Genomic DNA, 12,284 nt, shown 5'->3' with positions numbered 1-12,284 from the left:
CAAGTAAATTGTTAAGGGAGAACTAGACTTTTTATTTATTTATGTCAAGATTTGATTATAAATACAAACCTTCACTCTCTCATTTATTTCTCACCACAAACACAAGAAAAGAGGGCATCAAGTTTCTTCCTATTTCTTATTACCTTTGGTTCTTAAAATTTAGTTAAGCTCTTTGTTATTTAGTCTCATTAGGAGGAAAACTTGTTTTGAGCTTTTCTACTTCAAGTTTAGTGTATCTATAGAGTTTTATAGAGATAATAAGGGGAGTTTACTACAAACCCTAATTTCCCACTTGGTGAATATTATCTTGGAAACATAAACTCACCTGTTGCCCTATTCCTGTACGAATATTATTTTGCAACAATTATGAGTCCATAAATGGATTCATTAGCTATGAAAACTTTTAAAAATCAACCTAATGATAAAGTTATAATACTTCAATATAATTAGGAAAATTGATTAATTTAGTTTATCACATAAAATATTCTTAAATTTATATATTTTGTTCCAAGATTATTTTTAGAAAAAAATTCACTTACATTCACTCAAATTTTAAAATATACACTCGCCTTTTTATATTTTTAATAAAAAAAATAATTACATCCTTTATTTTTTTTAATAACTAGCAGATTGACTAAAAATTAAATAAATAAAAATTTGAAGATTAAAAATTAAAATTTTAAATATGAAAGCAGAAGTATTTGATTCTTATATGTTAACTAAACCAAATATAAATTTACTTATAAAATACAAAAGGTTATATTTTTATAAAAACATTGTTTTAAGATAAAATAAATAAATAAATAATTATAAAATGTGTGATTAAATTCATTAACGTTTTGCTGTACAGCTTTTCAATACAAGTCTAAATTTAAAAGTATTTTTTTTACTGAAAATAAGTTCTATAATTTTAATTTAAAAAAAAAGAGTGTAAATGTAATTAGTATTAATTAATTTCAACTTGATGGTATTCATTTAAGTTATGAAGTTAAAGTAAAAGAGAAAGACAAGGTTGGGGGGACCCAAAACCCAGAATTGTGAACACTGAACAAACAGCAGAGTATTTGGCACAGCAATTTTCTTTCAGAAACCTTTTCATTTGAGCTCATCCTTTTTATCAAAACATTTCACCTCTTCAAAATTGGGCTCAAAGGGGTTTTTTTTCTCTTTCTCTGTCACCACTTTCCTTCGTCGTAGGTCTCAGAGTGCGCCTCCGCATCACCCGCTTCTCTCTGCAAATGTACACATACTGGTTTGGTACCCTTTTGGTATATTTGTTTTTTTTTTCATCTTTTATGACCCCCTTATCTCTCACATTTATATTTTGCAGCAACTCTTCTGTGGATTTTGTCTTTGTGTAGAAACTAGTATTGTATTTACAAATGGGTTTATTAGGTTATGGGTGTGTTAACGAGGGAAAATGGGTACTCCACTGAATTATAAAAATTACTTTTTTTTAGTTATTTTAGAGAATGCACAATGATAGAGTCTTTAATTGGAGGGTGTAAACCATTTGTTAGGTTAATTGATTTGGGAGATGGGGAATGTGGTAACTTTAATATGCAGTGAGGAATGACCATATTTATGTGCTTGTTTTTTTTCTTTCTTTTCATGAAATATTGTTATTCACATTCTGGGGGAATGCCATCAAATTATGGAGTGGCTAACATGATTTGAGAGGAACAGTTAAACATGCTTATCAATGACACTACGAGATTCTATAAAGGTTGTAGTTTGAAAATTCTTGAGAATTAAAATAAAACTTATCTTTAGAGGGCATGGAAGGAATTCGGGGCTATCTTTTATGATACATTGCTTCTGCATACGGTTATTGGACTTCCATTTTTTTATGTATATGTTTTTTATTTTCTACACTGTTGGGATTAGCCAAGTCATAGACCAAGTCCTAGACTTAGAGAGTGGTTATTGTGAAGTCTCTGCTGATTATGGTGATCTACAAAGCTTTTGGTTTATGTGCCCTTTTCAAGGTTCCCAATTCTCTAATCAGCTGGTTTACTATCCACATGTAACACAACCCACGTAGAATCTACAGCTTTTACTCTCCTATAAGATTTTCTCCCTTAACACTTACTAGATTTTAAGTGTGGTTCACATCATAAAGTATTTTTTACTCCTAATGCATTGTGCTTGCAATTGCAGTCACTTCCGCACAATAGCAAGTGTTGCAAATCATACTTCTTATTCTCACTGTGACTTAGTTAGAAACGCATTACAATTTCCATAGAAGGTTTGCCATTGAATGGAATAGTTTAATACTAACTAGAAATTGTCACTTTTGGGATTGGGCTGATTTTGAATGCATGTTTGTTAGCAGGGAACTCATTTCTTTCACCTTTGAAATGTATATATTTTTAACTTTGTCAAGATAACTGCACCCTATTATGCTTTTCATGTGGTACTTGGATATATAAAGGTCTTTGTAGTATTCCCTGTTTTGGTAATGCAATTTCATATTCACAAGAAAGATTTCTACATCAATTATACAATTTATATAGCTTCTTCAATGTGTTTGTTCAGTGAAATTTTAGGGTGAGGGTGAGAATTCAGCTTGAGCATGCTGAGTCGTAGCTTTTGCACATGACATTGATATATGCCTTTTGACATCTTGAATTATTGTTGCCATTGTGGTCCTGTTATTATTGAAGATAGAGGAGGAAATGGGGAAAATAGCTCTTGCAGCAATAATGAGCTTATGTGTTATTCCTGCCTCCATAATGGTTAATCGCATAGTTCCTGAGCCATATATGGTAAGAAAAAGTTTATTAAATTGGAGAACAGACAGTTGTTGATACTTATATTGATACTGAAGAAATTTACCCTTCATTCATTATGATTGAGATCCATGATTTGCAGGATGAGATATTTCATATACCACAGGCAAAGCAATACTGCAAGGGAAATTTTGGAAGTTGGGACCCTATGATTACCACTCCTCCTGGCCTGTATGTTCTCTTTTATCCTTGGTACCTTTGCCTCTGGCCCCATCTTCAGGAAAAAAATTATCCCACTAGCTTATACCAACTACTTATGTGTTATGCCAAAGGGGGTTAGTTCAGCTAGAAAAGTACAATTGGTTGAAGCTCTTAGCCTGACTGAAAGGCTCAGGCTCAGCTCTCACTGCCAACAATCTCCTTTGGCTTATCCTTGTTGAAGCATGTGGCATGCCTTGTCCTTTAAATGGGGCAGCCTTGCCTCTCCCAAACTTTTATTAACAAAAATAAATAAAATTATTTATATGAAATGAAATTGTATAGAAAAAGCATATTGTAGGATGAATAACAGAAGGTATGAAATCATTCATAAATGATTAGCTAGATACCAATATGTGGGGTATGCTATACTTTCAGTACACTATTTGTATTAGATTAATTTCATTGTTGCGATGCACCTGATGTATTTCGTGTGCATTTGAAACAGAAGCAGTTATTGGAATATGTAATCAAAATTGAAATTTTCCAGAGAATATGGGAACGTTTTATTATTCTCTAAGCATAGGTATAAACATTTTGATCTGCTTCTGTGCTTTAGTGACAATTGACAAAAATGTAGAAAAAGGTTGTTCCTTTCCTGGTATTGTTTCTTAATGATTATGGTTAAGCACGGTTGAAGCATCATCCATGTATTGAAGTGAATAAAAATTCCAAATATAGCAATTTATAACTGGTTGCTTGCATTGCTTAATCTAAGTGTAGTATGATTAACAAATGAGAATCACACTCATGGAAGCTAACATAAAGTTACGCATTGGTTTTGCTGTTAATTGGATGGGTGAAATCTAAAAACTTATAGTATTGAACCTCAGCCACTTTGAATAATTAAAAACTTTATACGTATACTATACACTTTTTAACTATCTGGTACGAACAGAAGATAATATTTGAAGTGTCTTTCAAATCTCTAGATTGAGCAAACATAAACAGTTCTGCATAGATAAATTATTGAAAGTATAGTGCAGTATCAAATGTCAAGTTTGATCTTTGCAATTGAATAACTTTTGCAGGTACTATCTTTCACTTGCCTATGTTGCTTCTATGTTTCCAGGCTTGTACTTTGTACAAGCTATTTCATCATTTTCTGACATGTGCTCTGCAGCAATCCTTCGATCAGTTAATGGTGTCTTAGCAATTGTCTGCAGTGTAATTTTATATGACATAATTACGCACTTGAAGCCAACACTTACCAAGAGGAATGCGATGCTTCATGCAATGGTCTTATCCTTGTACCCCCTTCACTGGTTTTTCACTTTCCTCTATTACACAGATGTTGCATCTGTTACAACAGTACTGGCTATGTATCTAGCAAGTTTGAAGAAAAATTACTGGTTTAGTGCATTGGTAAGGTATATTTTGATTTTAATGTTGTAACCACATATTTAAATTGATATATTTTTCTGTTTGTGTTTATATAAGTTCCTTTATTTTATTAACTTGTGGCTCATTTAAAACAGTTGAACGTATGTGTACATATTACAGATAAGATGCCCTATTTTTTGTTGCTATTGAACATATTTACTGGAAAGACTATTTGTTTCTCATTTTGATCCTGTGTACTTTTAACTAGGAATATATGCATACACCACACATACGTGTGTATATAATATATATATATATATATATGTGTGTGTGTGTGTGTGTATGCTTATTGCAGGAGTAAGTTCAAATATTACTTTATCAGTTCTTCATTATGGTCTAAATTCCAAAAAAAGAGCAACTTTGATAGAATTAATTTGTATGATTATTTTATAGCCATTTCTGATTCAAATGGATCTTTTTTATCCCTTATCTCTTGTATATTTACTTCTAGATCATAAATTTCTTAGGGCCTGTTTGAATCCTATTTTTCATAACTATTTTCTGTTTTTAAAATAAAAGAAAATATTTTATAAGTAGTAGTTTTTGAAAACTGTTTTAAAAAATAGTATCTATTTTTTAGTTTCTGGTATAAAAAACCAGAAGCTCTCTAAATTGTTTTGGTTTTCTACTTGCAGTTTTATATTATTTATGTTCTTCCTTACACTGTCCCAACTTTTTCCTCAGTTCTATTCTCTAAAAATTAGTTTTTGAAAATTGTTTTATAAACTAAAAAAAATCAAACACAGATTTCATCTCTTGGTTTTCAATTTTGGCTGTACAACACAACTTTTGATGAATAGATTTACGGATAATTCCTATATATAGATACTTTTAGCAGCATACCTAGATTGTATTGTCATTCTATTTTACAGAGGTGGTAATGCATTGGAGTTTATTGATACAGATTGGAGCATTCGCTGTTGTTATTCGACAAACAAATATTATATGGGTGCTTCTTGTTGCATGCACTGGTATCATAAATATTTCTGTGAGTCATGGAAAGCAAAATACAAAATCTGTCAAGTCAGATGTGTCTGTCAAGCATGGTTTAGAATATGCTATTGGTACTAATACAGAGGGTTTCAATCTGAGAAAGCGAAAAATTGTTAAATCTGGGAATACTATTGAACACTCATCGTCACATGATTCTTCTCCTTCCTCTTATTCAGGTTTGCTTTCTCATGTTTAAGAAAACCATGAGTTCTATTTTATGCGCCTAGGAAAATAAACTAAATAACTGTAGATAGACAAAAAGTTAATCCCATCCTCTAACTACCTTATTTTGCAATATATAGAATACATTTACATTGATATTATTTTGCAGGTTTTGGTGATGAATTATGGGCCATCCTTTTAACACTATGGTACATGAAAAGGGAGCTTCTAATTTCATTTAGCCCCTTTCTCATGGTGGTGGTGACCTTTATTTTATTTGTCTATTGGAATGGAAGTATTGTTCTGGGTAACATTCATTTTCTTGTTTTCCCTAGTGATGATCTTTTGGGTCCCGTAGGGGCCCCAAAGACCCTCTTTCTCACACGTATCCTGCTGACATTGCAGGTGCAAAAGAAGCACACGCAGTTACCCCACATTTTGCTCAGATGCTTTATTTTAGTTTGGTTTCTGTACTGGCTCAGGCTCCTATGCATTTCACTATCAACCAGGCTGTGGACTTGTTTCGTATGTTTCGGAAGAGTAGGGCCCTTCTTTTTTTTCAGATGTTCCTGGCCCTTGTTGGCATGCTCTCAGTACACTTTTTCAGGTTATGTCAGATTCAGATGACTAAGTAAACTATCAAGCAGAATCTGTTTTCTGATTGTCAACAATTAAATGCATGTTTGGTGGTGATGAATTTATAGACTGCTTTTGCAGTTTTGCTTAAATACTGTAAAATGTTAAGCTCTCTTTCCAACTTCCTTTTACTTATAGAGAATGCTAATTAGAAGTGGAAAGTTTCTACAGGAACATATAGCATTTATTATTACCAATGCTCCCCCACCATGATTTCTACTGAAAACCTTCTGTTCACTAATTCCTTAACCAGTGTCCTTAATGTGCTCATTCTCAGGACCCCTTATTTAGTGTCTCTTAGTAATGTTTGTCCAGCAGTTCTATGTGATAACTTTTCCACTTGGGTTGCATGAATGTCAACACTTTCTCATCAAGCCCAACTCATTCTAAATCTCTACTACAAGAATATAACTCAGCTTTTACCATGACCCTATTTAGGTAAAAATGAAATAAGCTTCTCTCATTGTTAAAATTAGTTTTTGGAGTAGTTTAATAAAAAAAGCTTTTATATACTATGTATAAATTAATTTTAACTTATCATAAAAGTTTAATTTATTTTATCTTTTTATTTTCTTTTACAAGTGCTCATTAGAAATTTATCGAAACAGAACCTTTATCTAAAATCTGGTGCATTCTCTATGAAGTGTAATTTTCAGCTTTCTGGCTCACTTGTGTCTCAATTTTTGCAGTGTAGCACATCCATACCTTCTTGCTGATAATCGGCATTACCCTTTTTATCTTTGGAGGAAAGTTATAATGGCTCACTGGTCAATTAAATACCTTCTGGTCCCAGTTTATATATGTTCATGGCTTTCCATCATCCACATGTTGGGTTAGTGTACACAGACATACTATCAAGTCTTGTTTTATTCAACTGCTTGTGGGATTATAACTATTATCCTTTATCAAACAGGAAAATTTAGAAGTAAAATATGGGTTTTGGCATACTTCTTGGCTACTGCAGCTGTTCTTGTACCAGCTCCACTAATAGAGTTCAGATACTACACCATACCATTCTATTTCCTGGTGCTTCATTGTGACAATAGGGATGATCAAAGTTGGATTCTCACAGGCATACTGTATATTACTGTCAATATCTTTACAATGTCAATGTTTCTGTTTCGGCCTTTCCATTGGGACCATGAGCCTGGAATTCAAAGGTTTATATGGTGATTCAATTCATTGAAAAACAAGATTTGTAACACAGCGAAACTACCCTTTTTGTGAGGCTTTTACCACCAGTTTTACAAGAGTAGAATTTTAAATCTCCTTAGTTATCTTTTTGAGGGATTTAAATATCTTTACTTAATATGATAAACCTTTTAACTACTTGAAGAAGAGTACTAATTTTTCTTGTTGAATTTTCTAATTATGATGTTTACCACGTTTCATTTAAAAAACAATTGTGTATAATGTAAGTAGGAGAATTTTATATTGTTATAAATTATTACTTTGGTCCTTGAATGTTTAACACGCTGTTAATTTAGTTATTGAATGAGTAAAAAATGTATTTACTCCGAACATGTGTCAAAAATTACAAATTAACTCCGGAACATTATAATGACCTCTGATTTAGTATCAAATTGATCTTGAAGTTGCATCTTAGTAACCAAATGGTTTCAAGAAACTTAACATAAGAACAGAGTTCTGGGGATTTTTATTCATTAAAGAACTAAGACAATTTGTTTATCTTTTAGGTTAAAATTGATATTGTCTTGCATGTTGAGTGATCAGATTAATCATTTACCCTTTATGGTTGATTATATGCTCTGAAGTGTGGATACCCTTAGAGATAAGTTGTATACATACTGGATACAAACCTATGCCTAATATTTTTTTTTAATCATATTATGAGCTTAAAGTATATATTAACTTCATAATTAATCTTTTATCGGAATATGATTGATCACCATTAATGAGGTCTTTTACTTCACCTTTTATTTAAAAGGTTTGAATCTGAGATTTTATTTGAGGAGTAGAATAGTTGTTAGTTGACCCTTGCCTATTACGCTGTCATAACATGTCACAAAAATTTAAACAAAATGGATATTTGGTTTGACTAATGTAAATGCTATTAGAACATTCCTTTTATCAATACATGAATTCTAAGAAGAGGTTTGGTGGAAGGGAAAAATTTAGTTTCACAAACTCTTTAAGATTGGAAAAGTAAGTTTTCTAAGCTTAGTTGATCTCTTAAAAAATCAATCCTAGAAAATCTAACTTTTCTGAGTTAAAATTAAAAAAAAAAAAAACTTTATTGAAAATGGTATCATATTATTCTTATTAAATCATTCAATTATATATATATATATATATATATATATATATATATATATTTCCAACAATATTTGTAAGCAACCAAACGTAATTACGATTCCTATAAATTATGATTTCAACGAATGAAAAAAATTCTCTGGTGCCAATACGCCTTCTTAGGTTTTTTTTTTTATATTATCAGCTATAAACAATGAATAAATATGAATCATTTGAGGGATGGTCCAACCCTTATAAATAAACACAACTTTTAACCTTCATTACTAGGCAAACACTAAAATAAGCCTACACCTTCTTATGTCATTCTTCCTTTTTCAATGATGATGACGAATTAAGAAAAATGAAATTTGAGTAAAAGAGTAATGTAAAATTTCTTATTTTTTAAGAAAAATGAATTTAAATTATTATGAACCTAAACTGCAAACAAATTTAAAACTAGTGCAAAAACAATTATGTAAAAGGAATCTATTTACGCGTGTTGAAATTTGGGTACTAGTGTCAGTTAATAAATAAAAAATTATTATTCTCTTTGAAATTATTTGTTTTTAAAAAACAATTTATATGAAGAGAGAAAGATGAATTTAAATTATCTTAAACCTAAACTCCAAAAGGATGTAAAACTAGTGACTTAGAAAACGTAAAATAAATGTATTTACACGTATTGAAATTAGACTAAGATGAATTTAAATTATCATTAACCTAAACTCCAAAGGAATGTAAAACTAGTGGAATTAAAAAACAGTTATGTAAGATAAGTGTATTTACACAGGTTGAAATTTGAGTAATAGAGTCACATAAAATTTCTTATTTTTTAAAATATTTTGTATTAATCCGTTAATAAAGAGTAGATCATTATTCTATTTGAAATTATTTGTTTTTAAAAGACAATTTAGATGAAGAGAAAAAGATGAATTTAAATTATCATTAACTAAAACTCTAGAGGAATATAAAACTAGTGAATCTATTTAGACTTGAAATTTGAAATTTGAGTAATAGAGTCAATTTGTTATTTTAAGATTTTGTATTAATTAGTTAATAAATAGCAGTTTGAAATTATTTATTTTTAAAATACAATTTAGATAAAGAGAGAAAAATGAATTTAAATAATCTTAAACGTAAATTTAAAAGGAATATAAAACTAGAGGACTTAGAAAACAATTATGTCAAAGAAATGTATTTATACAGGTTGAAATTTGAGTAATAGCATCACGTAAAATTTCTTATTTTTTAAAATATTTTGTATTAATCAGTTAATAAACAGCAAATTATTATTCCTTTGAAATTATTTATTTTTAAAAGGCAATTTAGATAAAGAGAGAAAGATGAATTTAAATTATCTTAAACCTAAATTTCAAAGGAATGTAAAACTAGTGGACTTAAAAAACAATTATGTAAAAGAAATGTATGTAGTTTTTGCAGGATGACAGTGGAGTCGACAAAACACATGTTTTTTTATTGCAGGATTGTTTGGTTAGTCTGGAATAAGTGTTATGCATGACTAGGGTTTGCGTCGGTTGATCATGTTGATCCAACCGCTCACTTCTTGCATTTTAATTTGATAAATGCTCATGTCCAGGTTAATGTTGTTTGGAATTGTGTTTGGATTGCTGTAGTTAGTGAATTGTGGAAGCACAGGAATAAACATATTTTCTAATGAGGGGTGATCGACCTTTCGGAAGTGTTCACTTTGGCACAATTAAAGGCTTGGTCTTGGGTAACATCTAAAATTGTTTCTGCTAGTTTTACTTACTCCGAGTGGTGCATTGATCCTGTGACTTGTATGTTTTAAATTAAGTGAGCTTTTATAAGAGGTACTTTTTCGGTTGGTGGGTTGTTTGTTATTCTATAATTTAGAAGGTAAGGTTGTATAGAAGAGATGAGGGGACTTATTGTACTCTGTAGATGGGTTGGACCACCCTAAAGTGATTCATATTTATTTATTTTTTTTATTGCTGATAAAAAAAAAATCATAAGTGTTTTCAATCAATTTAAACATTTAGTTACCTTATAACACACTTTTTGCCCACATCATGCCCAACCCAACCAACACCAACACGGTCTTCACATTTACATAATAAGTTTGCACAGGGACTGTGCAGGAAGTATAATGTGGTCACCACATATTTCTACTAAGGTCACCACATACAACAATGATCTAAGTTGAGTGAATTTGTGATCACTGGACACTGCCTTACACTCATGGACTCTAAAATCTGATCTAACGCATTTTCTGCGGACATCATGCCCACCCAAACCAACACCAACACACAATTCACATTTCTAGAATAAGTTTGCAAAGGGACAGTGCAGGAAGTCTAATGTGGTCACCACATATTCCTACTAGGGTCACAACATACAACAACGGTTCGTAACAGACCTTTTCCTTGCTGTACGAAATCAAGGGGCAGGTCTGTTCGAACGCAAGGGGAGACTCACTGATACTTTGCATGAGCATTTCTTTTGGCCTCACATGAGAAAATCCGTACATAGCTTTTGTGATAAGTGTATAGCATGTAAAAGGGCTAAATCTAAAGAGCAACCCCATGGCTGGTGTACCCCTCTTCCAATTCCAACAATGCCTTGGTAGATATTTCTATGGATTTTATTTTAGGTCTTTCCAAGACATCAAAAGGAAGATCACGTTAGTATAAAGGGGCAAGATCTTTGCTTCTAGTTGGACCGTCTCCTACAATTTGTTGTTTTTTTAAAAAAATTGTATTAATCAATTAATAAACAACAGATTATTATTCCCTTTGAAATTAGTTGTTTTTAAAAAAAATATATGGAAAGAGAAAGATGAATTTAAATTATCAGTAACCTAAACTCTCCAAAGCAAAGTAAACTTAGTTTACTTAGAAAACAATTATGTAAAAAAAAAAATATATTTACACGTATTGAAATTTGAGTAATAAAGTTACGTACAATTTCTTATTTTTTTATTGATTTTGTATTTATCAATTAATAAACTGCATATTATTATTCTCCTTGAAATTATTTGTTTATTTTTAAAAGGCAATTTAGATTAAGAGAGAAAAATGAATTTAAATTATCATTAACCTAAACTCCAAAGGGATGTAAAACTAGTGGACTTAGAAAACAATTAATGTAAAATGAATGTATTTATGAGTGTTGAAATTTGAATAATATGGACAATTTCTTATGTTATAAAAGATTTTGTATTAATGAGTTAATAAACTAGTGGGCTTACAAAACAATTATGTCTAAGAAATTTAAGTAATAGAGTTATGTACAATTTTTTTTAAAATATTTTGTATTAATCATTGAGTAAAGAGTAGATTATTATTTCCTTTGAAATTATTTGTTTTTAAAAGGCAATTTAGATTAAGAGTAAAAGATGAATTTAAATTCCTTTACATTGTCCAGAATGATGATTGAGTACTTATGCGGGTTAAAAAACAGAGAAACCTCTTTAAAGAGAGGATATAATAAGATAAAGTGCTCACTATTATTGAATAATAGATGACTATTACATGCTTACTTTTACTTGTGTGCCGTTCTTCCATCCGGTTACTGCATCCAGATGCTCTCATATTTCTCTTTTTTTTCATTATTTAAAAAGAAGATTAATTTAAATTATCATCCAAAAGAATGTAAAACACTTAGATAATTATGTAAAAGGAATCTAATTTTTTAAAAGATTTTGTGTTTACTTAAACTCCAAAGGAAAGTAAAATTAGTTGACTTAGAAAACAATTATGTAAAAGAAATATATTTACACGTGTTTGAAATTTGAGTAATAGAGTCACGTACAATTTATTATTTTTTAAAATATTTTGTATTAATTAGTTAATAAATAGTAGATTATTATTCCTATTAAAATTATTT

General features: G+C 30.4%; 1 protein-coding gene across 5 annotated transcripts; it reads left to right on the top strand.

The window, feature by feature from the left end:
* Nucleotides 1-977: 977 nt before the first annotated feature.
* Nucleotides 978-7,525, top strand: ALG10 (DIE2/ALG10 family). Of its 5 annotated transcripts, none has more exons than XM_068631510.2 (9): nucleotides 978-1,240; nucleotides 2,539-2,768; nucleotides 2,875-2,963; nucleotides 4,022-4,355; nucleotides 5,278-5,542; nucleotides 5,698-5,835; nucleotides 5,934-6,135; nucleotides 6,854-6,996; nucleotides 7,078-7,525. In XM_068631510.2, the coding sequence occupies exons 2-9, from the start codon at nucleotides 2,679-2,681 to the stop codon at nucleotides 7,335-7,337; spliced, it is 1,521 nt and encodes a 506-aa protein (XP_068487611.1). In that variant the 5' UTR covers nucleotides 978-1,240; nucleotides 2,539-2,678; the 3' UTR covers nucleotides 7,338-7,525. The 5 variants fall into 5 exon arrangements, with proteins under 5 accessions (XP_068487611.1, XP_068487612.1, XP_068487613.1 ...); XM_068631511.2 differs by having other exon boundaries at nucleotides 1,009-1,268; XM_068631512.2 differs by having other exon boundaries at nucleotides 1,017-1,252.
* The last annotated feature ends 4,759 nt before the right edge of the window (nucleotides 7,526-12,284 follow it).

Source organism: Phaseolus vulgaris, chromosome 8 (genome assembly GCF_051622355.1).
Source record: "Phaseolus vulgaris cultivar YP4 chromosome 8, ASM5162235v1, whole genome shotgun sequence".
Classification (NCBI taxonomy): Eukaryota; Viridiplantae; Streptophyta; class Magnoliopsida; order Fabales; family Fabaceae; genus Phaseolus; species Phaseolus vulgaris.
The sequence above is the reverse complement of the archived record's forward strand: the minus strand, read 5'-3'. Positions and strand labels throughout refer to the sequence as shown.

What these genes read in the sequence shown, in the direction of transcription:
- ALG10 (XM_090294429.1), top strand. Translation starts at nt 1,239, where the DNA reads ATGTACACATACTGGTTTGGTACCCTTTTG. An exon ending in TAGTTCCTGAGCCATATATG is followed by an intron (nt 2,769 to 2,874) that starts GTAAGAAAAAGT and finishes CATGATTTGCAG; the next exon opens with GATGAGATATTTCATATACC. An exon ending in CTCTCAGTACACTTTTTCAG is followed by an intron (nt 6,136 to 6,853) that starts GTTATGTCAGAT and finishes CAATTTTTGCAG; the next exon opens with TGTAGCACATCCATACCTTC.